General features: G+C 37.8%; 6 protein-coding genes and 1 non-coding gene across 9 annotated transcripts; 2 read left to right on the top strand and 5 right to left on the bottom strand.

Annotated features, from left to right (window-relative positions):
• Window positions 1–288: 288 nt before the first annotated feature.
• LOC18009025 (indole glucosinolate O-methyltransferase 4) lies at window positions 289–1,992 on the bottom strand. The gene is made up of 4 exons (XM_006390018.2): window positions 1,454–1,992; window positions 1,002–1,312; window positions 817–881; window positions 289–715 (listed from the first exon to the last, which is right to left on the bottom strand). The coding sequence occupies exons 1-4, from the start codon at window positions 1,924–1,926 to the stop codon at window positions 416–418; spliced, it is 1,149 nt and encodes a 382-aa protein (XP_006390080.1). The 5' UTR covers window positions 1,927–1,992; the 3' UTR covers window positions 289–415.
• A 965-nt stretch (window positions 1,993–2,957) lies between these two features.
• On the bottom strand, window positions 2,958–3,046 carry LOC112087180. Its single transcript, XR_002899943.1, has one exon. It is a non-coding gene; the product is annotated as a small nucleolar RNA R12 (small nucleolar RNA).
• A 513-nt stretch (window positions 3,047–3,559) lies between these two features.
• On the bottom strand, window positions 3,560–6,469 carry LOC18009097 (protein disulfide isomerase-like 1-2). The gene is made up of 10 exons (XM_006390019.2): window positions 6,248–6,469; window positions 6,013–6,043; window positions 5,626–5,913; window positions 5,331–5,519; window positions 5,108–5,233; window positions 4,731–4,868; window positions 4,509–4,628; window positions 4,299–4,416; window positions 4,103–4,215; window positions 3,560–4,009 (listed from the first exon to the last, which is right to left on the bottom strand). Exons 1-10 carry the CDS (start codon window positions 6,418–6,420, stop codon window positions 3,779–3,781), a joined length of 1,527 nt encoding a protein of 508 aa, XP_006390081.1. The 5' UTR covers window positions 6,421–6,469; the 3' UTR covers window positions 3,560–3,778.
• A 1,388-nt stretch (window positions 6,470–7,857) lies between these two features.
• Window positions 7,858–11,152, bottom strand: LOC18008045 (nitrate regulatory gene2 protein). The gene is made up of 4 exons (XM_006390020.2): window positions 9,506–11,152; window positions 9,120–9,319; window positions 8,808–9,031; window positions 7,858–8,728 (listed from the first exon to the last, which is right to left on the bottom strand). Exons 1-4 carry the CDS (start codon window positions 10,989–10,991, stop codon window positions 7,990–7,992), a joined length of 2,649 nt encoding a protein of 882 aa, XP_006390082.1. The 5' UTR covers window positions 10,992–11,152; the 3' UTR covers window positions 7,858–7,989.
• Window positions 11,153–13,068: 1,916 nt separating this feature from the next.
• LOC18008059 (L-ascorbate peroxidase T, chloroplastic) lies at window positions 13,069–15,585 on the bottom strand. 3 transcript variants are annotated; one of them, XM_006390022.2, is made up of 12 exons: window positions 15,317–15,585; window positions 15,109–15,243; window positions 14,872–14,992; window positions 14,695–14,795; window positions 14,510–14,597; window positions 14,329–14,396; window positions 14,139–14,225; window positions 13,962–14,036; window positions 13,766–13,843; window positions 13,583–13,687; window positions 13,385–13,459; window positions 13,069–13,291 (listed from the first exon to the last, which is right to left on the bottom strand). In XM_006390022.2, the coding sequence occupies exons 1-12, from the start codon at window positions 15,509–15,511 to the stop codon at window positions 13,118–13,120; spliced, it is 1,302 nt and encodes a 433-aa protein (XP_006390084.1). In that variant the 5' UTR covers window positions 15,512–15,585; the 3' UTR covers window positions 13,069–13,117. The 3 variants fall into 3 exon arrangements, with proteins under 3 accessions (XP_006390084.1, XP_006390085.1, XP_006390083.1); XM_006390023.2 differs by having other exon boundaries at window positions 13,069–13,294; XM_006390021.2 differs by lacking the exons at window positions 14,510–14,597; window positions 14,695–14,795 and having other exon boundaries at window positions 13,069–13,294.
• Window positions 15,586–16,085: 500 nt separating this feature from the next.
• On the top strand, window positions 16,086–18,802 carry LOC18008675 (aspartic proteinase Asp1). The gene is made up of 9 exons (XM_006390024.2): window positions 16,086–16,395; window positions 16,791–16,908; window positions 16,998–17,224; window positions 17,318–17,551; window positions 17,643–17,781; window positions 17,885–18,082; window positions 18,173–18,245; window positions 18,344–18,431; window positions 18,551–18,802. Exons 1-9 carry the CDS (start codon window positions 16,196–16,198, stop codon window positions 18,678–18,680), a joined length of 1,407 nt encoding a protein of 468 aa, XP_006390086.1. The 5' UTR covers window positions 16,086–16,195; the 3' UTR covers window positions 18,681–18,802.
• A 506-nt stretch (window positions 18,803–19,308) lies between these two features.
• On the top strand, window positions 19,309–21,786 carry LOC18008884 (replication factor C subunit 5). The gene is made up of 9 exons (XM_006390025.2): window positions 19,309–19,596; window positions 19,929–20,142; window positions 20,350–20,429; window positions 20,521–20,680; window positions 20,779–20,860; window positions 20,956–21,085; window positions 21,181–21,244; window positions 21,315–21,383; window positions 21,512–21,786. Exons 1-9 carry the CDS (start codon window positions 19,410–19,412, stop codon window positions 21,609–21,611), a joined length of 1,086 nt encoding a protein of 361 aa, XP_006390087.1. The 5' UTR covers window positions 19,309–19,409; the 3' UTR covers window positions 21,612–21,786.
• Window positions 21,787–22,134: the final 348 nt, after the last annotated feature.

Raw genomic sequence — 22,134 nt, forward strand, 5'->3', positions numbered from 1 at the left:
TACTCCCTCCGTTTCACAAATAGTGTCATTTTAAGGTTTTATTTTTGTTTCACAAAGAGTAACGTTTTATATTTTTAATGCAGAATTTTAAACAATATTCCAGTTTTAACCTCATTGATTTAATCTATTAATTAGAGAAAAAAAGTTTTTTAATGTATTAATGAAGGGCAAAGTAGTATTTTTAATAGTTTTCTTAATAAGTGTGAAAAATGTAAGAATGACACTCTTTGTGAAACGGAGAGAGTATTACATAATAAAATCATTAACAAACTAAATTAATAAGTTCCTCTCATCAATTTATTAATTTTGCGCACACACACACAAACAGGATTTTACAACCACTTTTTTTGTGAAATCATTATTTTGTTTCACATGCACCAGACCCAATCATTATTTTGTTAAACAAAATCCAAATCTATTTGTGGAATTCGATAACAGAATATGAATAGGCAGGACAAATGATTTCACATCGAAGAAAACCTGAACGGAATGCTAAATCCTCGAACTGCGAAAGCGATCTCTCTTTACCACCCGAGCATTGTGTCAGCATCAGCATGTCCATAGCATACACAGTGTTACAGGAAAAATCACCACCTTTTGGTTCTGTTGGTGTAACCATATCTACAATTATCACTTTTCCTTTTTCTGGTAGACTCTTCCAACAATTTTTAAGAAGCTTTATACAATGTTCGTCCGTCCAATCATGCAGGATCCACTGTCAATAATTTCACCATTTTTATATTAAAAAAATTGGCTCAGAAGATAAAAATATTTATACTCATTTATATATAGCCACATATTGACATATATACTTACTTTCATAAAAATGGCATCTCCCTTTGGAACTTCTACAAACATGTCTCCGGAGACATGCTCCACTCCTATAATTAGTGAAAATTAAAAAAAAAAAAGCAAAAGTTTTTAAGAGGTAGTTACCTAACTAAAATTTGCACTAATTCAATATACAACTTAATTATCAAATATATTGCTGAGTTTTGTACCTGAATAAAAAGGAGCATGAGCTAAAACTTGAGGCAAGTCGAAATTAAAACCCTTGATATGAGGATACTTGGAAGTCACCAGACCTAATGTGGTGCCAGTTCCTCCTCCAACATCTACCAAAGTGTTAACATCTTCAAATCCTCTGTAAACTTCTAGAACCTTCTTGATGATCATGTTGGAAGGTTCCGACATGGCACGATCAAACACTTCAGCAAATTGTTTATCTGAACAGACGTATTCAAAAATTCCCATGCCATGGGCAGAGCTGAATGCATCTCTTCCTTCTAGTATCACATCTTTAAGATTTGTCCTGTGAACACAAAAAATATATACATTTATATATACAGTAGAACATTTTGTAAATCAGTTTAATTAGTTAGTTGTTTATTAAATGGTTTAATGATCACTAACTCGATTTGACTTATTTAGTATAGAACAATGAAGCACGTACCAAGTCTTGAAAAACACTTCGGTGTGGAGCAACATAAACAGAGACACCAAAGAACCTGAACCGTCACTGTCTTTCAAGAAATATTTGCAAACCGGTTCGGCTGCATAAACCCTCTCCATCTTTCCGGTTCGACCGTTTTCTCTGCTTTCAACCATACGGCACTTCAAGATCGAGTGGCTTACGAGCAACCGCAGCATCCGGTCGAGCAACACTGGCGCCTCCGGGTTGGTGGGTTTGGTTGGGAGACTACGCGCTATCTCATACGGTGAGAGCCACGCGCCTTTTTCTGCCGCAGCGACTGTGTCGATGACGCCAAGCTCCAAGGCGGCCTTGAGAACCATAGGGAAAGCCACGGTGTTGACGATACTCTCTGCTTGCAAGCTCACCATTTTCTCATCGGTTTCTTGTTCTTCTTTGGTTAATACCGGTTCAGGGTAAGTGGTGGTTAAGGGATCTTGAAGATGTGTTGACATTGTTGTTGTTGGTTAGAAGATTGAATAAAAAGAAGATAAGATTGCAATGGTAGAGTTTTGATTCGAGAGTGTGGTTTTAACAGTCATAGTTAGTGCCATTTTTATAGGGAAAAACTCTGAGTCAAGTGTACTGATCCAAGAGTATGGTCAATAATATTTTATTCATGGGGATTTGCGAAATGATGTCAAGATGTAATGTGAGTGGAGCCATGGACCATCCCCAAAAAAGGAGAAGGTTACACAACACCTAACGTATTTTTTATACTTCAATTTGATTTTTCTTCTTCGTTCTGATATTATATTACGTAATGGTACGAAACTAGAACATGTACAAGACCACAAGCACTAATTCTCAAATAGCCTATAGTCTACACAAGTACTTAAAAGACTTAGAAATATCAAAAATGTATTTAAAGATATATTTTAGCTTTTGTACCTGTTCGTTTGTGCTTTTCTTTAATATTTATAGGATATTATTTCCAACCAGAGGGGTGGGTAATGGAAATGAATAGATTAGATGTATATTTATTGACCAACCAGAGGGATGACACCAATTACACTCCATCTAACACATACAGGGCAGGGACAGTAGTCACGTTACAAAGAGCCAAACGAGAAGAATAGCCTTTTGTAAAGTTAAATAAGTTGCACCTAATAAACAATAGGACTCCATAGAACCAAACAAGGAACGCATAACAAAAAATATAATGCGGAACCTTCCAAAAAACTGAACCTAACAACAAAAATATTAACTACGCATCAAACACTAGGAAAACCAATTACATAACCTAGGAAAACCAATAGCTACATAAGACTGAAAGCGAAAGTCATTCGTCACATTTTGAGCAATGAAAGAAACCCCTCTATTTGAAGATCTCTTATATATCCACTTCCACTCTCCAATTAGTTCCAAAAACTAAAAACACACAACTTTTAACATTTATATAATACTCATTTAGAGGAAAAAACTGATGATACCCAATGATTATTATTATTTTTTTCTTTTTGAAAAGTAAAAAGCATTGATGATGATGCGTCAAAAGTAGCTGATAAATTATCACATCTTTCCCCGGAGGAAATCAATGGGAATCCGAATGATATTTTTTTTCATCACCCTCAATACCCAAAGATATGTAATCATGAGATTGATTAAAAGGTCCACAAATCCACGTGAATCAGGATATCACTTTAAAGGAACCAAACAAAGAATGATTGATTCATTTCTTTCTTTATTTGAATATACGAATAACTGGTGGAAACTTCATATATATTTATCATGTGTTGAATATCGCCGACAACGCCATCGTCATTGACAACTGAGGTTTAGTAATTTAATCAATACATCGTATCTCCGCAGCGTCATACAGATTCTCGTCGGATTAGTTAATTGAATATAAGTTGGAAACACAATGTTCAAAATTGTTACAATGTTTGCAAGCTGAAGATGAGAAAAAAATATGTTTGATGCTAACAAAACTAAAAATCTTAAAAACCATTATAGTATCCACCTTTTCGATTCATTTTGTTGATTAGAGTAAATTGATAAATTTCTTCTCTCATGGATTAAAATCAAAGAAGGACGATTTGCTTAAAACGTTCAAAAGAAGTTGAATTAAACTGAACCATATACCAACAGTCAAACGAATTAGATGATTATTACTTTATTAGGTTTCTTTTGATCGAAACTTTTATTGGTGAGAGACTTTTGAGTTCCAATGGCAGAAAAAGAGAGAGCAAAAAAAAAAGAAGAAGAAACTGTAACTATAAAATAAAAACTCGGATGGATAGGGAGAAGAAGAGAAATGCTCCTACTCAAATTCCATTAGAAAACAAATAAAAACTCAAAAGACTTTTACAGCTCGTCCTTTGCGGCCGATTCATCAGTCTTCTTCGATTCCTCAGTCTTAGTAGTAGAATCTTCACCATGAGAAGTTGGCTTGTTCTTCTCAATAAAGCTTATGAAGTCTTCCTTTGTTCTGCTTCCTTCGTACGGTACAATGTTTCCACTCGCTGACCTGAAGTAAATGGTCGGGAAGCCTTTAACATCGAAGGGTTCACTTGGGATATCATTTGCGGTTGCGTCCTGTATGTACACACCAGACATTTGCGGTTAAGTCCATCCTGTAAAAGATTGATTTACATGTAGACAAAACAGAAACACGAGAAAGAGGCTTACTAGTTTCGCTATGATCACACTTGGGTCGTTCTGGAACGACAATGCCACTTCGTCCAGGATCGGGGCAAGTTTTTGGCAATGTCCACACCACGGTGCATAGAATTCAATCAAGACTGATTGATAAATTGATTGCTTAATCAGTTTTTGATTTGCAAGAAAATTTGAAACGATTATTAGAGTTTTCATATGTGCTCACCGTTCTTTCCTGACTTGAAGACTATGTCGTCAAGGGTCTCAGCTACAACAACCTTCACTGGTTCGTTGTTCTCAGCTGGAATAGGCTGAGATTTTTTGAAGGCTGCAACTTTCCCATCCTGTAGTAAACATGTACTTTGGTTAGTTTACATTGATTTTATGTAGTTCTTTTACATAAAACTCACGAGAATGTGTGTAAAGAGAATGAAACCTTGAAGTCCTTCATCCATGATTCAATTTGGTCAGCCTCAACATTTGCTTTCAAATACTTCTTGCTATCAGTAGTCTGGATGATTACGAGTGGAACTTGGCTCTCTTCGAGTCCGAAGTACTGTTAAACCGACACATGAAAAGAAATACTCTGCTTAGTGATGCGTATAAGCTATTAATTAGCAGAAGAAAATAATTGGGAGAGACAAACTTAGATGGCAACCTGCAAAGCGCCTTGGCTGTTCTCAGCATCACCCACAAGGAAGGCAAGACCTTGTCCTTTGTAGGATGTAGCAACTTCACGGAACTTTGATTTTAGAGAATCAGCTGTTTCTCCGGTGAAGTTTACAAACATCATTGCCTGAATTTCAACATATAACCACCCATCAAAACCAGAGGATCATATATGACTTTGTAAGCAGGAAATTTTTTTTTTGAAAACCAGAACCACACAGATGCTTTGTTAGTACTACGCAACCATGAACAACCTTCAAGCAAAAACAAAATAACTAAAACTACCTTCTTCAAATAATATAGAATAGTTTTTCAGTAATAAAGCATAACAAAATGTCCATTTATGATATCTAACATAACTTTTACCTTAGTGGCAGGGCTGTCAAAGAATTTGGCAACATATTTGTGGTTGCTTGGATCACTATCAAAGACGGTGACAAGTGGAATGCTTGATTCTTTGACAAATTTCTCTAGAGCTTCCCCATTGAAATCCTGAATTCATTATTCGTAAAACAATCTGCATCATTATTTCATATAACATATGACAAGCCATTGATGTAATGTACAAAATGACAAGTTTCCCATGTACCTTGGAATCGACAAACAATTCATCGAAAGGCTTGAATAGCCTCACTAAAGGTCCTGCAACAGATGACTCTCCACGAGGAAGAAGCTTAGCATCCAAAGTGTGTGCGAAATCATAGTCAGCGCGCAGTTTCTCAGCAAGGGCCATGAAAGAATCAAACTCCTCACCGGATAACTTAGGGAACACACCAACCTAAGACAACAAAAATAGACATCAACAGCTGCAAGACATGATGAATCAATGGAAAAGAAAGTATTTTTTTCTTTTTCCAAAATGGAATAACATCAGAGGCACTTACAGCAACAACATTCTTGTCACCCACAACCTCAGAAGCAGCAGCAGCTGACTTAATTTCAACTGAAGCAGGTCCACTTTGCTTCTTCAGGTAAGTTACAATACCCTCAGCCTCACGAGGTCCGTTGTAATCTTGAATTGATTTTCCTCCATTTCTCAGAATCTTAATAGTGGGGAAACCCTGAATCTTGTACTCTTTTGCAAATTCTTTGTTTGATTCCTGACTAGCATCAATCTTGGCGAGAACGAGGGGAGGATCATGGCTTCTCAACTCTGCTGCAGCCTTCTCGTACTGTATGCAAGCAAATATCGCCCGTGTTAGTCTTAAGCTGCATTAGTTTAGCAATGTTTAAGTTCATCTAATTAAGTAATTGAAAAACCAATATATCACCTCGGGAGCAAGCTTCTGGCAGTGACCACACCTGAAAATTAGCATAACAGAGATTTTTAAGATGATATGATTTCACGCATCAATTACAGACGAACATAAATTAAGAATCATTGACCCAAATCCACAATTGCGACAAAACAAATGCCTATGGAAACCAATCAACACTCGAAACACAATCAATGTCAACAGAGATCTCTCGATTAAGATTAAGAAACCGGAGAAAGAAAGTAATTACCAGGGGGCGTAGAACTCGACAACGATGAAGTCGTGCTTGTTGATGGTTTCGGTGAAGTTAGAGTGATCCAGAGTCAAGACGAATTCCTTCGTCTCCGACTGTTCGCTTCTTATGGACGAAGCGAACAAAGATAACAAAAGGATCGAAAACCACGCGAAACCCTTAAACGCCATTATCGCTCTCTTCCTACTCTGCACCAACGTAATATCCTCTTTGTTTTTGTGTCTCAGAGGAAGCACTGAAACGAGAAGCTGTATTTATATTAGCGTTTTTTTTACACTGGAAAATTAGTCAAATTACGAAAACGCTGTGTCCTAAATGGTCAGAAATACACATGGCCAGTTTTCATTGGATACACCTCGTCATTGTTTTTTTTTTTACTAACTTGGAAACGAATTTTATTGACTATTGACCACATCGGTTATTAAATATTTCATGATTTACTTCCTTATCCAGCTTGTGGAAATCATAATGAGGATTCCACAAAATTGTCAAGGAAAACCATTTCTAAATTTTACCTTGTGGAAACCACGTGGCACTTTCTAATTGATCGTCTCTTAGTAGTTTTGGTCCCCCACTGGGTCAAAATAAAAATTAATTCTCTTTTTTTTTTTAAAATGGATGACTAAAAAATGTAACGTAGGTTTGACTTCGATAATTCGACATGGATTAATCTAATACTCCCATAGATGGTGCCTAACACATATTCTCTCCCTCTGTTTCTATGTTGCCATATTGCTTCACAATGGCAACATTGCTCTTACCAATTTTTTAACATTTCTCTTACAATATTAGCCCTTAAGAATTAAAAAGTTAAATGTAGGTTTGACTTTGATGATTCGCCAGGATTAGTATAATAATAACAATACTCCCATAGATGATGCCTAACACATTTTCTCTTCTTCTGTCAATATGTTGCCATATTGCTTCACAATGGCAACATACCCCTATATGAACAGTGCTCTTACAATTTTCTTTCAAAACAATTTGGAAATGTATCCCACTTTGTATCATAGAAAAACCGATTTTGTTCATCTATAACAGATGGATATAATTTCCGGTAATGAATGAAATAACATGTAGACCGTAATGCACATAACAGACTATAAACGAATCCAAAACATGGACATTCTTGAGACTTTTCTAGTTTATGCATCTAAACTTGTCAAAAGTTTGAACCCATTGCCTGCAAGGCTGAACATTTTACGATCGTATTTGTTTTCAATAAAAATTCAGCAGTACCTTATGGGATCATATGTAGTTTTTTTTCTTTTCTTTTCAAAACAACGATCCAATAGTAACCAATTGATAATAGATTAGTTTTATATGGTCATGCCTAACCATATTCTCTTCTGATCTGTTCTACATACATATATCCTCACCAAGACACAATGTTCATGTATACTATTTTCTTTTTGAAATCCTTGATACTCTTGTAATCTTTCCTAAGCTATGATTGATCATTTACCATTTTCTATTCAAAAAAATGGGCGCATATAAGTAAATAATTTCAATATCCTCTAAGTAATTTAAATATCCAAAACTGGATAATTTCTCTTCGCAATTTGAACCGGATTACAAAGCAAACTAAATAACACCTAACCAACCAATAAATGAATATTAAAACTTATTCTATACGGCAATTGCCTATATGAACCTACAGTATATCTATTTTTTTTTTTTTTGTGGTAACAAAACTTCAAAACGGTGCGAACTGTGGCAAAAAGGTCCACACTCTCTACTCAAGAAGAAGTCTGAGGATGTTGAAGCCTAACAACTTCATGAGCTTTCACAACTCCTGCGGTGAATTTTCTCAATGCACCAAAAATGGGAACTAAACCAGCTTTCAAGCTACTCGAAGACGCATTGTTCACAAGCTTGATATTTTCTTTACCCTTGCCTCTCTCATCTACTAGCTTCTTCCTCATCGAATCTAAATCCACTTTCAGATCATCCAACACCGATATCGCACTCTCTGACCGACCTCTCGAAACCACGCTTCTTTTGTCTGACTCCGCATCTCGATGCTCAAGTTCCGCTTTTATCCTTTGTTCTTCTTCCTCTTGCTTCTCCCATAGCTCGTGTAGGCTTGACGCGAAACCTTGCATTGCATTGCTCACATTCTCTCCAGATATTCTTCCCATTGCTTCTTGCCAATCTTTGCATATGATAAAAACGGGAGGCGCGCCAATCTGGCTAGGAGAGAAAGGAGCGATTCCGTCCTCTGTTGCCTCGGGTTCATAGTGAAGGCATCTCGAGAGCCATCCGTTTAGAGACTGGACGTATGATTTCTGAGTGTTGATCCAGTCGTTGAAGCTCTTGCACCATTCTCTAAGCTCCATCTCAAGATCAAGAATTGCTCTCGAACCAGAGTCTCTTTGTAAGACGGTGTTCGCCTTCACAGATCGAACCTTGCTCTCCATGATTGCCTTGAACTGTTTCTGGTGGCACTTGAGCATCGATCTCCACATTCTTATCAACCTTCATAGAACAAGTGTCAGTTTTCTTACAGCTTACTAATCTGTATGTAGATATCAAAAATGGATAAAAGTTGATGTACCCATAAATTAACTGTGTGATTTGTGGCTGCAATTCTTCATCTCTGAGTTTATGGATTCTATTGGAAATAGAATCAATAGATCTTATAGAGATATCTATTTTGGTCAGAAGCTTCCTGATATATGCTCGAGTAGCGTCGATCTTGCTAGATTCAGCTCCAAGACTATCCATTTTTTTCAGTGTCTTGCACTTCTCTTCATAGATGGCACGGAGCTTTTCTTCGTCCTGCCATCAAACACGAATCACAATGTAACGAGATGCAAGAATAAAAAAGAATAGCTAAATCACATTGGAGATTCGTAAGCATCAATACCTTGACTTCCGTGTACAATTTCTTTTCCCACGCATACAGTTTCTCCAAGGTTGATGAAAGGTTTCCATTGAAGCCTCCATTAACATCTTCTCCGTTATATGCTTTCGCCATTTTCAGTGTCCTAGATGTTAACCGTATTGGTCGTTCGGGCTGAGAGCGCGTGGATGGTGCTACCAGATACATGATTCTGGATAAAATAACTGAAATAAAACATTTTGTTTAAAACATTACTTCCAAAACATGAGATAACATTGCAAAATTTGAAGGCACGGTTGCAAAGCAGATGGTTTCATTTGATTTGTAAAACTGTATCTATATACCGAAACGCAAATGATTCAAGAGTACAGAATCTCAGACAGGTAAGACATGAGTGAAGACACGGTTACCTTTAAAGCCACTGTTTTTATGCTGATAAGGTAACTTGCTGACCTCAAGTAACACAGCAACCTCCTTCCCATACGAAGAAGCAATCTCGAATTCACTCTTGATCTCCTTGACAACTTCTCTGAGTTCTCTAGTGGCATGGATCGACAAACTGGATAGGCTACTAATCTTAGAGGATTCAACATCAAAAGAGGAAGAGCTCGTCTCCTCCAACTCAAAGCTCACTCCTTTCTTCCTCCCATACTCATCTTCTACTTCTCCCGAGCTCTTCGTTCCCATGATCGTCTCGTGACCGTTTGAACTGTTGCTGCTCTTTCCCTCACCGCTCTTAACATAGTGAAACTCAGATTCTACATCACTTCCTGAAAACGAAGACACTGTCTCTGAGTCGACGGAGCTCTCAGTGACTCTTTCCGGCATTGGCTCTGCCTTGGGAGTTTCTTTGCCAACATAGCCTCTTCTGCGCTCAGGGAAATTGTTGTTCTTGCGCTCGTCTCTGTGTTCTTTGACCTTCTCCAACCCTGGTCTCTTAGGACGTCTATATGCTTGCTTGATCACTTCGTGCTCTGATTCTTCCTCCAGCTCAGGAATCCCTTCCCTCTCTCTAACTTCCTTGGAATCAGGGCTACTCGAGATTGACGCCATTCCCGGCGGATAGTAGCTCGAAGCACGGTGGCTATAATCATAGGCATCAAACACATTCAGGAAATCCCAAGTGGAAACCGTAGGTGGTGATGGAGGCGCCGGAGACGGCGGTCTCCGTTGGATTCCTGAGCTTGGAGGAGGAGGGTAACCGGAAAACCCAGGATTAGGGGAATAACCCGAGAATCCGAACCCAGAACCCGACGGCTCCACTCGGTGATTTTCCGGCTGAAATATGAACGGTCGAGATGGTGGCGCAGATTTCTTCATGAAATACATACCTGGATTCGCGTTACCAGCGAATCCCCATCCTCCAACCGCGTATGGGTAACCCGGTGGATAACCCGATGGATAACCCGGTGGAGCATAGCCAGTTGGATAACCGGAGGAAAATGTTTCGGTTGACCGGTTTAGCTCTTGTTCCGGAGTGCTGTCAATTTGGATATGAGATCCAGCTTCAGATCCCGATTCGGATTCAGATCCGGACGATAGATGCAAATGTGAATCCTCTGTATCTTCTTGCTCGAGTTCTCGTCTGTCTTCGATGACTGAATGAGAAATCGAGGTTGAAGAAATCGAGCCCTCGTGTTTCTTCGGCTTCCCTTCGTCGGACGGCAGTGTAAGAACAGGAGAATCCGGCGAATAAGACGACGAAGAACCAACTGCGATTTCCTCGTCGACGAAACGTTGAATAGCTTCGCCGACGTCGGAGAGAGACTGGAAGTAAACGAGGTGAGCGACGGCGAGAGCAGAGCGATGATGCGACGCCGCTTTAATCAGTTCCTTGCGCTCTCTACAAAGAATCACAAGCTGCTTATCATCTACCTTAGATCCTCCGCAACCCATTTGATTTTAAGAACAGAGAACGTTCTCAGAGGAGTCTCATTCTGCTTCCAGCCCGATAATTCATCATCGGACATGGAGCAACCATCACTAAGAAGCAAAATCTCAGGGGTTTGTTCGGAAAAATCGGAAGAAGAGAGCAATTTTTCTTCGAAGAAACAGAGCAAAACTGTGTTTGAAGAGCCCTTTGTTCTCGTGTATAGACGAATTTTTATACATAAACACGTGCATGAGTGACAGAGAAAGGAACAGAAGAATCCATGGCTGCTGATTTATGTGAAACGTGAATACACGAATCAGAGGAAAGAGACAAGAGAAAGAAAACAAAAGAAAAGCCTGTCGTGTTGCAAATAATTTAGCTTTACTAAATTTCTTTCAGTAGATAGAGATGTGCGAAAGCTAGGGGATCTGGGTAAAATATTAATTGCAAATTTAATTGGGGAAGAAGAAAGTGGGAGCGACGACTACGAGGAATGCAAATAAAAGTATATAAAAACTGACATTGTTTTTTTTTTTCTCTGAAATTCTTCGCAATTCACCGGGAGAAAAAGAAGTGAAAAAGAAGAGATACTGTATTTGTTTTTTTTCTTTTTAACCATTTCTACCCTAATATAAAGATTTATTTAATCGTAGCCCTTACCAATTTTGCCAATATTTCTATCTTTGTGCACACAACACGATACTGCGGTATACAATTTGTACATACATGTCCAAAAGTGGTAGATTAAAGCTTTTTCGTTCTATAAGACTATATAACACACATAGACAAAATAGATTCCATCATTTGGATTGCTTGTAAAATTAGGAAAAGACAAGAAAAATGGATTATAGATTACCAAAAAAAAAGGCAAATAAATCGGATATTGTGAATCTTTTTTTTTTTTTGTATTGGTCCATTCCCAATGACCCCTTGTTCTCTTAATTTCAGTTGCATATCTCCCCACATCTTAATGTCGCTGAGGATTCATTTTTACAATTTGATAGTCACACTCTTCAAACTTTTTTTCTTTTCTCATACTGAAAAGATAAAAGAGATCAAACAGTATTTAAGCCGTTTGTATCACTAGGGGGCGTATTGAACTTTTTTTTTATGCAAGTGTTTAAGAGAATCAAAATGTAAATTAGTAGATATCGTCCCTTTTTCAACCGAAGTTTCATTATTTTTAAATTTGTAACAACTAACAATAATGCTTTTTTTTTTTGATAAAGAAATTGTAACAATAATGCATATAAATAACATGAGACATTGAGACTGTTGGGTAAAAAAGGAAGACAGGTGCTTCCAAATCCAATTCACATGCACCACCTCCTTATCCTAATCACCAAACGACCAAATCATAACTTAATCTTTCGTTTTTGTCCTCAAAATTAATTTTATCCCTTAAAGTTACATGATTGGCACTTGCTTTCTCTTTAGTTAGCTCTGATTTCGTCATAACAAACGAGAAAATATGATCACATTTTATAATATACAAATACAATAGAAAGAAAAGAAAAAAAGGTTTCAGATATCGATTATAGAACAATGGGAATGAGTCTGAACAACCCCATCGGCTCATCGTAAGCTTCTTGCGTCATTAGAGAGGTAGGAAAATCGTTTTCCATACCAACCATTCATAATTTAATATTGAATCATAATCAAACTTTGGTTGTTGTAAAGGAAACATTGATATTCCCAACAAGTAAATATTCATGAGATACATCGAGCATCACTTTGCACGTCCATGTCGCACGTGGTGTTGCAATCTTGAAAAGTTCATCATCTAAGTTAGTGGAGTAATTTTTTAATACCTTGTGTTCGTATAGAATTAGAAACAAGTACGATGGTTAACCTAATCCACGAGAGAAGACTTTCTTTTTTTTTTAAGTAGGAAGAATCTTGGATGAATCTAAAGAAAGGTCTATCGATAAAACTTTATTTTAATCTCCACAATTATAGTCGTGCATATGCGTAACAGCGATTAACACACTGCTCTCAAAAACATTTTAATCAATGCAAACTATATAACAGTGATGTGTTCGTTTGCAAAGAATATATATATATATATATATATATGAACACCACGTGAACCCTTATGTATACAGGTAAGATAAATCAAAAATATATATACTTTTTCTAATTTATGCAATTAGAAACCAGAGTAATCGGAGTTGTTATTACCAAAGAAAGTGAACAAGAGGACCAAAACGCTGATGGCGATAATGATGTTGAGGAAGTAATTAGTGGGTAAGGGCTTATTTGGGCTTCCTCCAATTGCTTCATACTCTGCTCTTATCTTCTTCTTCATTGACTCCGAAAGCTCCTTCTATTTAGAAAAAAAAGAATCAATCTCCTCAAAAAATGTATATTACAGTAAGCTACAAACACTTTTTTCTCTTGTGTACTAAAGACAAACCTTTCCAGTGGAATACTTAGCGGCTACGAACTTCTCTGGAGTTCCTTGTGCAGGGTCGTTGTCAATGATGATACCCTGATTAACAGCAACATTAGCAGTTTTAGACTATGTTTAATGTTGGTTAAGTCACTGAACTGGATTTAAAACGCATAGTTAACACTAGTGGCTCGAGATAAGATTATTGTCTTTAAGATGTACCTCAGGAGGATCAAATTTAGCCCCGAGATTGCTGAGCTTGGCATGAGCTTCAGCGTAATCCTTGAAAAATGCAGCCGGATCTTCAGCATACTTCTCTGCATAGTTCTGTACAAAAAACAAAGTGTCAAAAAAAGAGAGTAGGAACTACTAGTTCTGTGGCATCTTATCACTGGTTTTGTTAACCTTGAATGAAGGATCTTCAAATAGCGCAGCATCAGTTGGTAACACGAGAAGATCTTCGTCCCTCTTTTCTTTGATATCCTGCAAGTCATACAACTAAGAAACTGAGGATCTTATTCATATATATTAACTTGTTGAAAAACTCTTCTTCATTCCCCAGTCCAAGCTACTTAAGACAGACAGAGATAGAGAGGTAGACCTTGAAATAGGAATTGTCAAACTTAAGCCATTTCACCGTCCAAGACTGTCCCCCTGCTTCTCCAGGTCCAGTTTTCTGCCAGTTTTGAACGTTTACATAAGATCTCTACACTGTCATCGCTACGACCACTATTATAAGAGAGCTTTACGTTTTGTCGTTTATTCAATATGTATATACCGTGTACTTTGTCTCAGGTTTTCCCCAACCGCTACGTTCTGGTCTGGCTCTTCCTAGGGTATGTGCACCAGATAAGGCAACAATCTCCTGCTTGAAAAAAACAACATTCGACTGTCAGCATAAAAAAATGAGAGTAATTCCTGTTTGACATGAGCAACAGAAAATGAGACAAAAAAAAAAAAAAAACGACCTGATCATTGAGTCCCATTCTGTAGAATACATCTCTCAAATGATCAGCTGGTGAAGGCGGTCCAGCATCTAAACATAACATAAATTTTCACCCTCGTTATTTCAATTATTCCATAAACAAAATCTGAAAACAAACTCAATCGAAGCCAAGAAAACAGACAATGCTAAAAGATTAGTTTAACCAGGGAGTCTTCCTTCTTCTGGACATTGGTCTGGTACCGAGACATCAACTCTCCCATATTTCATCGGGATCTCAGGACCACCAGCCTCCTGAAGTTTTTTTTTTATCTAAAGTTATCAGTAAATTTTCAAGACCAACTTAGTATCACACTAGCTAATTCAGAATAATGTAAACTTTTAGGACGACCTCCACTGCAGTGGCACTAGCTAACTGGAATAAGTCGGCGTAAGAGATGTTAGAATACTTGTCTTTGATAGGCTGAATTAGATTTAACGCACTAATGAGACCTGTAGAATGTAAAGATGAAAAAGCGGTAAAACAAAAGCAAGTCTTGAGGAGGCTAAAGACAAAACAAGTGTATACCAGCATTTGCAGCATGCTTAAGCTCAGCCTCAAATCTAAGACTTCCATTAGCTCCACCTCTCTGTGGCCACTCCTCGATGTTCTTGTTATATGTGCCAGCATCGTGCCATCCCAACCTGACCTGCAAAATGTAAATATTTGTCAAAAGACAAAAGCACAAGAATTTCAATTCTTCAAAATCAAGGGATAAGAAGAAGAAGAAGAAGAAGAAGAAGAAGAAGACAAAGGATACTCAACGAATATCGGATGGCAAAACTTTGTCCGGAGAAGAACTTTGATATCTTCTTTAGCGCTTCTCAATTGAGCTGCATCAGAGGCGGCACATTTCGTGCTACAACCTCTGTTCTTCGTCCCATTAATCGGATATTTTCTCTGTAACCAACACAAATTGTTAAACTTTACAAATTTCTTCTGATTCCGAAACCGAAATTCGGCGATTGATTACCTGAGTAAAGGAGAAATGTGGAAATAGAGAGGAAGATTTGACGCTTCGGAGAGAAGAGAAAGAATGTGGTTGTGATGAAGAGGAAGAAAGAGCAACGAGAGGGGCTGAGGAAGAGACGGCGGGGGAAAGAGAGACTTTGGTGGAGGCGGAGGAGCAGAGTGATGAGTGAGAAGCGGCGGAGAGAGAAAAAGCCATTTTGTCTACGGCGGCGAAACGGCGGAGGAGAAGAAACTAAGAAGACATGTGTCAGTGACTTAAAGCGATGCCTTTGCCAGTTGGATGTATTTGGAGTCACTCACTCGAAACTGGATAACGATATCTTCTATCACCTAATTCGCAAGTGATTCTCACGCTCCTTGTATCTATCTACTAATTGACAAGTGATCCTCACGCGCCTTCACAACCAAAAATAGCCAATTCCTGTGAAAGTTTTTTTTTTGAATTATTAGAAGAAAAAAAATCTGATATAGAATTCACTCAGAAATGGTTAGAGAAATTATAGAAGACAGTGGAAAAATTGAATTTTCTAAAAGTTATATAAACTTGATTAAAAAACAATTAAGGAAATTAGTATTTTTCTAGAGTTTATGGGCCGAGCATGTTGGGCCTAGTACATCTGAATAAAACTCATCGGTTTTTGAATCAATTGTGCTTCGCGCGTGCTTTACACGGGTCAGTGAGCGTTGCGCGTTGAGATTTTTGAGCCAAAGTCCAATCTTCTCAATTAGCTTACGGGGACTTAAAAACCTCTGTAGCAACTTGCAAGAAATTGAGTGAGAATTCCTAAAGAAGCCTCCTTTCTGTTGCCTGGTGTCAACTTTTCTTCTTCAAAAGGGAAACTTTCTCGGGATTTGGTTTCGCTTTCTTGGGGAAAAGGAAATGATGAATCCGAAAAGGGAGACAAGAAAGCTGTTCCCAGGGGTTTACTTCTTCTTCTTCATCTATTTGCTCGTCCTCTCTGCTCGCTTTCAACCCTCAGAAGCTACCAAAGATTCGTCAGTTCGACAGGTCAAGTTACAGAATCATCGACTTGGCTCCTCTATCGTGTTTCCTGTCTCCGGGAACGTTTACCCTCTTGGGTAAGCTGATCTCTCTGTGGAAATTTCACATCTTTTGTTTGAATCTCTCCTTTTCTCGGTAGTTTCTAGTGACCCATTTGCGAGTTGGATCTTCTCCGTTTGATTTCTGTTTCGGGATTCTCGACTCATGTCTGGATTTTGGGTTTGGTGCGGAAACTTTGTGCTTCTTGCATCTGTGGGGAATCAATCAAATGCTTGAGAAGAAAACTTTTAATGTGAATTCTTGATTCTATTGATGTGAGGGGATTTCAAATTGCAGGTTTTTTGGCAATGTGATTCCGAGATCCACTTAGATTTTAAACGCCCAATTTGATTGCTTAAGTTCTTGTTTGCACTTGAAGTCATTTTTGGCTCCTTTCACGAATTCATCTTTTTCTTCTACGGGGTTTTTTCAGGTACTATTATGTGTTGCTTAATATAGGAAACCCACCAAAGCTCTTTGACTTGGACATTGACACTGGCAGTGACCTCACTTGGGTTCAATGTGATGCACCCTGCAACGGATGCACAAAGGTATAACTTTGATTTGCATTTTTTAGTGTGTGACATAATAAGAAAAGGTCTTTTTTGAATCTAGAATCTATCTGTCTCTTCCTGTGCAGCCTCTTGCTAATCAGTACAAGCCTAATCGCAACACTTTGCCTTGTTCACACCTCTTGTGTTCTGGCCTAGACCTTCCCCAGAGCAGACCTTGTGCTGACCCTGACGATCAGTGTGACTATGAAATTGGGTATTCTGATCATGCATCGTCTGTTGGGGCTCTCGTTACTGATGAGTTTCCTCTGAGACTCGAAAATGGCTCCACTATGCATCCCCATTTGACATTTGGGTTAGTTTTCCCACACATTCTAAAGAAAGATAAAAGACACTGAATAGGTGGGCTGTAAAAGTTGGTGATTTTTGAATGGATTTCACTTTTCAGATGTGGGTATGATCAGCAGAACCCTGGTCCACACCCTCCTCCCCCAACAGCAGGAATCCTTGGCCTTGGCAGAGGCAAAATAAGCATCTCATCACAGCTTAGTTCCTTGGGGGTAACAAAGAATGTGATTGTACATTGCTTCAATCATAATGGTAAAGGCTTTCTCTCTATCGGAGATGAGCTTGTTCCTTCTTCTGGCGTTACATGGACTTCATTGGCTCGTAATTCACCTAGGTGAGCAACCTTTGAGCATCATCTTCTTTGTCACTTAACTTTTTTAATTCCCAAGTTGGAACTCATGGTGCGACTGTTCTGTTTTCTTTAGTAAAAACTACATGACTGGACCAGCAGAGCTTCTCTTTAACGACAAGACTACAGGTGTCAAAGGCATTAACTTAGTTTTTGATAGTGGAAGCTCGTACACTTACTTCAATGCTGAAGCATACAAAGCAATTCTCGATCTTGTAAGAGACAGTTTCTTCTCTGAAAGAAAAAAAAAGATTAGTTTCACCAGTTGTGTTTTACCACAATTTTATGACTAAATTGGTATGTGTATATCTCTTGCAGATAAGAAAAGACGTTAAGGGGAAGGCTTTGATGGACGCAAAAGAAGATAAAAGCTTACCGGTCTGTTGGAAAGACAAAAAACCTTTGAAATCAGTTCATGATGTCAAGAAATACTTCAAGACGATTACTTTACGATTTGGGAGTCAAAAAAGTGGTCAGCTATTTCATGTTCCACCTGAGTCATATCTCATTATCACTGTGAGTCACGTCTATACTGACTATATTATTGACTATAATCTCCATAAAAATCCATGGCTGAGAGTTTGTTTCTTCGTTTTGGGTTTTCAGGAAAACGGAAACGTGTGTTTGGGTATTCTAAATGGAACTGAAATCGGGCTCGAAAACTACAATATCATTGGAGGTAAGCAAATAGATATGCTAAGTTTCCGGTCTTAAATGTTCTTGGTTTGTCTATGTTCATCACTTGACAACAATATCTGATGGCTATTTGTGTGACAGACATATTTTTCCAAGGGATAATGGTGATCTACGACAATGAGAAGCAGAGGATTGGATGGATTCCTTCAGACTGTAACAAGCTTCCTAAGTTCTGAACCTTTTTCACCTTTCTTTCTAGTTGTTGTCTTCCTCCAGTTTCATCCAAATCTATAAAATACAACTCTGCTTTTCTTATTCTTTCTATTTTTGCCTTTTTTTTCTTAACAGTTTGGATCAAGACTACGGAGAAAATTTGTCGGAGGAGGCATATCCAAGAGGGTTTGGTTTTCTAGGAGGGCTTTTCTCAGGAACTGATTCTTCTAAAAACAAGAACTTGGTCTCAGATGGAGAGCTATGACACAGAGAAGAGTTTTTAGTCGTTCTAATAATAAAAAAAAAAAAGTAAAAACTTTTTGAGGTTATGCGGTTATCATAGAAACAAGGAAATATTTTGTGAATATATATACCCCTTGTGTATCATATGTCATCAGATGTAAACATATAATGAAAAAAAAAAAAAAAGAAGAATCAAATCTTTGAAGAGCAAAGTGCAGTGTTCCAGCAAGATATGAAAACTTTCCTTCTCTGAGTGAGGTATTTGAGTCTGGTGTAAGAGAGATGTGAAGTAGAGAATGCTTAAAAACTTTTCTCTACGCATGTAACTCATATCCTAATTTTTCTACAGATTTTGCTCTTTAAGCCTACATGAACTTTTAATTTCTGTAAATTATATTTGTAAAATATAAAAACAAACAAGTCAAATATGTTATAAATGTTGAAATAATATTCTTACTTTGAAGCTGATGGATATGAGTAAAACATGTTTTAATCTAATTTAATTTTTCTACAGTATATTTCACATATATTTTGAATTTCGGATACAATTGAGTTGGGCTTTTGTTCTCTAGGATATAAGCCCAAGCACAATTCATTTCTTGAGGGTAAAATGGGAAATAACGAGTAGACAAAATGGCGGAGGAAGGAAACCTCAAAAATTGGAGCTTGGCGCCATCAGCGAGAGAGAAAGAGTGAAAAGAGGGCTGAGTGAGAGAGATTCCGAAGCAATTTTCGTTTTTCGGCGGCGAAGATGACTGATATAACATCTGCGATGGACATTGACGTAGACGAAAATCATTCTCGCAAGCCGAGTAACAAGGGCAAAGACATCGCCGGTTTTGGTGGTCCGCCGCAGAGTAAGGCGACGCCTTGGGTCGAGAAGTATCGACCTCAGTCGCTAGATGATGTCGCAGCACATCGTGACATTATTGATACGAGTAATTGAACTTACACACTCTCTCCCTCTCTATTCTCACCACCTAGGGTTTTCTTTTCCAATTTTAGGGATTTAGTTCTATTTACAGTTTTCTATTTATCCATGGAGAGATTTCTGAAAAAGCCTAAAAGATTGTGGTTTGAGATTTTGGGTATTTTTCTACTTACAAAACTATTTGAATTATGGCATTGTGCTTCTTATATTGATAAGCCAAGGCTTTGTGTTGCTGAATTGAAAACTGACTTTGTTTCTACAAAGTCTATCAAATTATCTAGACTAATTGCTCATTGAAGCTTCTGATTTTTGTTTTTTTTTTTGGTGATTTGAAAACAGTTGATAGGCTGACCAATGAGAACAAACTGCCCCATCTTCTGTTGTATGGTCCTCCCGGTACAGGCAAAACATCGACCATTCTAGCGGTTGCCAGGAAACTGTATGGACCAAAGTACCGTAATATGATTCTTGAACTGAACGCCTCAGATGATAGAGGAATTGATGTTGTAAGGCAGCAGATTCAAGATTTCGCTAGCACGCAGAGCTTCTCACTGTGCGTGATTCCATCTGTGCTTTTGATTTCTTGGTTTGTTTATCATAGTATTTGAATGCATCAAATTGTTTTCTTTACCTTATAATATGGAATGCAATTGCGTGGCTTGAGCTATGTTTAAGTGTAGCATCATGCTAAGTAGAACAAGATATTCTTTTGTGTAGCAAGTTTGTTGTCTATTAAAAAAATAAAAAATCATGGTTGCAGAGGAAAGTCTTCGGTTAAGTTGGTTCTGCTAGATGAAGCAGATGCCATGACAAAAGACGCTCAGTTTGCTCTGCGTAGAGGTAAAACTTTATCTTATTCCTAGCTCTCAGTTTTTCTGTTTAAGTACGGTACTAACATGTTTGGCATGCTTATTTTCTTAAATTTGGCAAGTGATTGAGAAATACACGAAGAGTACTAGGTTTGCGCTCATTGGAAACCATGTCAATAAGATCATCCCAGCTCTACAGTCCAGATGTACCCGATTTAGATTTGCCCCTCTTGATCCTGTTCATGTGAGTCAACGTCTTAAACATGTCATCGAAGCTGAAGGGTGAGAATAAAAGTTATCTCTTTCTTAGAAACGATTTTGTTGCTGTTTTTTTCTCCACCCTTCTCTTTGTTGATTATTTTTATTTTTAATTGGACTAGGCTTGATGTAAGTGAGAGTGGTTTGGCGGCTCTTGTACGGCTGAGCAATGGAGACATGCGAAAAGCCATGAACATTTTGCAGGTTCTGTAAATGTCTCCTTTTGCAGATTCTGTCTCCTAATGTACAATTGTAAATCTACAGAAGAACGTCTAACGGGTTAATGTGTGTGTGGGCAGTCAACGAATATGGCGTCAGAGAAAATTACAGAGGAAGAGGTTTACCTCTGCACTGGAAACCCACTACCCATGGACATTGAGCAGATATCTCACTGGCTTCTGAATGAACCATTTGCTGAGAGCTACAAAAGTATGTAAACCATAACTTATATCGTATTTTATGTACTATAGGTAAATTGATTTCAAATTTTCCTGGATCTTGATTGTTATTTTCACTCTCTGCAGATATATCAGAGATGAAGACGAGAAAAGGACTTGCCATTGTTGATATCGTCAGAGAGGTTACCATGTGAGTGACATACTTTCTACTTGTGTGTTATCTGTGGGCGTCTGAGAACTAACTCTTGTTTCTCCATCAGGTTTGTTTTTAAGATCAGCATGCCATCAAATGTCAGAGTTCAACTGATAAACGATTTGGCAGACATCGAGTAAGTATCTTTTGCCAATATCTTGTTATAAAAACTTTGCAGATTGGTTAATTCTAAAATGCCTGGAGTAGAGTGTTAGCTTGTTGTGATTATTTATTTCAAGTCGTTTTTTTTTTACGGGTTTATAGGTACAGATTGAGTTTTGGATGCAACGACAAACTGCAGCTTGGAGCTATTATTTCTACTTTCACACACGCCCGGTCTGCCTTGGTTGCTGCAGCAAAGTAAACACTCTGTGTTTTTTTTTTTACCCGCAGTAGCTTTGTATGAGTTGGTTTTTAACTCAACAAAACAAGAATGTTTTACCTCGGTGATGTCTGCTTATTTTGAAAGTTTCAATTCCTCGATCAAAATGTATTCTACTTTATTAATGAACAAAACGAGTAACATACTTAGAGAAAAAGAGTGAACTGATGTGTCCATACCAACAGCAACATATTGAAACATGGTTCAAAAAAATTCGAAACATACCGGTCGGTATAAAGATATGCTGAATTCTACTATGATGAAACTTGTGCACTTTTATTTATATATATTATAAATGTTTCAACCATTAGATATTTACAGAGGCTCATTACATAAGTAGTTTGGTGTAGAATCTATGTCTCTCAAAATTTTGAGAGCATGTTTCAGTCATATGTATCATGTATGCGGTTTCTTTTGGATACATATAGGTCATATCGTACCTGAACCGGACTCATCTTAATATATACTTCTAGAAGGAAAGACGTTGCAGGTGTGATATTGGTTA

Source organism: Eutrema salsugineum, unplaced genomic scaffold (genome assembly GCF_000478725.1).
Source record: "Eutrema salsugineum unplaced genomic scaffold, Eutsalg1_0 scaffold_9, whole genome shotgun sequence".
In the NCBI taxonomy this organism is placed as follows: domain Eukaryota; kingdom Viridiplantae; phylum Streptophyta; class Magnoliopsida; order Brassicales; family Brassicaceae; genus Eutrema; species Eutrema salsugineum.

Excerpts from the sequence above, each read along its gene's own strand:
- LOC18008884 (XM_006390025.2), top strand. The coding sequence starts at position 19,410 with ATGACTGATATAACATCTGCGATGGACATTGACGTAGACGAAAATCAT. Across the intron at positions 19,597-19,928 it reads TCGTGACATTATTGATACGA|TTGATAGGCTGACCAATGAG; the intron begins GTAATTGAACTT and ends ATTTGAAAACAG. Across the intron at positions 21,384-21,511 it reads AACGATTTGGCAGACATCGA|GTACAGATTGAGTTTTGGAT; the intron begins GTAAGTATCTTT and ends ACGGGTTTATAG.
- LOC18008045 (XM_006390020.2), bottom strand. The coding sequence starts at position 10,991 with ATGGGTTGCGGAGGATCTAAGGTAGATGATAAGCAGCTTGTGATTCTT. Across the intron at positions 9,320-9,505 it reads TAAAAACAGTGGCTTTAAAG|TTATTTTATCCAGAATCATG; the intron begins GTAACCGTGTCT and ends GTTTTATTTCAG. Across the intron at positions 9,032-9,119 it reads AATTGTACACGGAAGTCAAG|GACGAAGAAAAGCTCCGTGC; the intron begins GTATTGATGCTT and ends GTTTGATGGCAG.
- LOC18008675 (XM_006390024.2), top strand. The coding sequence starts at position 16,196 with ATGATGAATCCGAAAAGGGAGACAAGAAAGCTGTTCCCAGGGGTTTAC. Across the intron at positions 17,552-17,642 it reads TTGGCTCGTAATTCACCTAG|TAAAAACTACATGACTGGAC; the intron begins GTGAGCAACCTT and ends TGTTTTCTTTAG. Across the intron at positions 17,782-17,884 it reads ACAAAGCAATTCTCGATCTT|ATAAGAAAAGACGTTAAGGG; the intron begins GTAAGAGACAGT and ends TATCTCTTGCAG.
- LOC18009025 (XM_006390018.2), bottom strand. The coding sequence starts at position 1,926 with ATGTCAACACATCTTCAAGATCCCTTAACCACCACTTACCCTGAACCG. Across the intron at positions 882-1,001 it reads TCATGCTCCTTTTTATTCAG|GAGTGGAGCATGTCTCCGGA; the intron begins GTACAAAACTCA and ends CACTAATTATAG. Across the intron at positions 716-816 it reads GAGATGCCATTTTTATGAAA|TGGATCCTGCATGATTGGAC; the intron begins GTAAGTATATAT and ends AATTATTGACAG.
- LOC18008059 (XM_006390023.2), bottom strand. The coding sequence starts at position 15,511 with ATGGCTTTTTCTCTCTCCGCCGCTTCTCACTCATCACTCTGCTCCTCC. Across the intron at positions 15,244-15,316 it reads CACATTTCTCCTTTACTCAG|AGAAAATATCCGATTAATGG; the intron begins GTAATCAATCGC and ends TGTTGGTTACAG. Across the intron at positions 14,037-14,138 it reads AACCTGAGACAAAGTACACG|AAAACTGGACCTGGAGAAGC; the intron begins GTATATACATAT and ends CAAAACTGGCAG.
- LOC18009097 (XM_006390019.2), bottom strand. The coding sequence starts at position 6,420 with ATGGCGTTTAAGGGTTTCGCGTGGTTTTCGATCCTTTTGTTATCTTTG. Across the intron at positions 5,914-6,012 it reads GCCAGAAGCTTGCTCCCGAG|TACGAGAAGGCTGCAGCAGA; the intron begins GTGATATATTGG and ends GCTTGCATACAG. Across the intron at positions 5,234-5,330 it reads AATTGTTTGTCGATTCCAAG|GATTTCAATGGGGAAGCTCT; the intron begins GTACATGGGAAA and ends TAATGAATTCAG.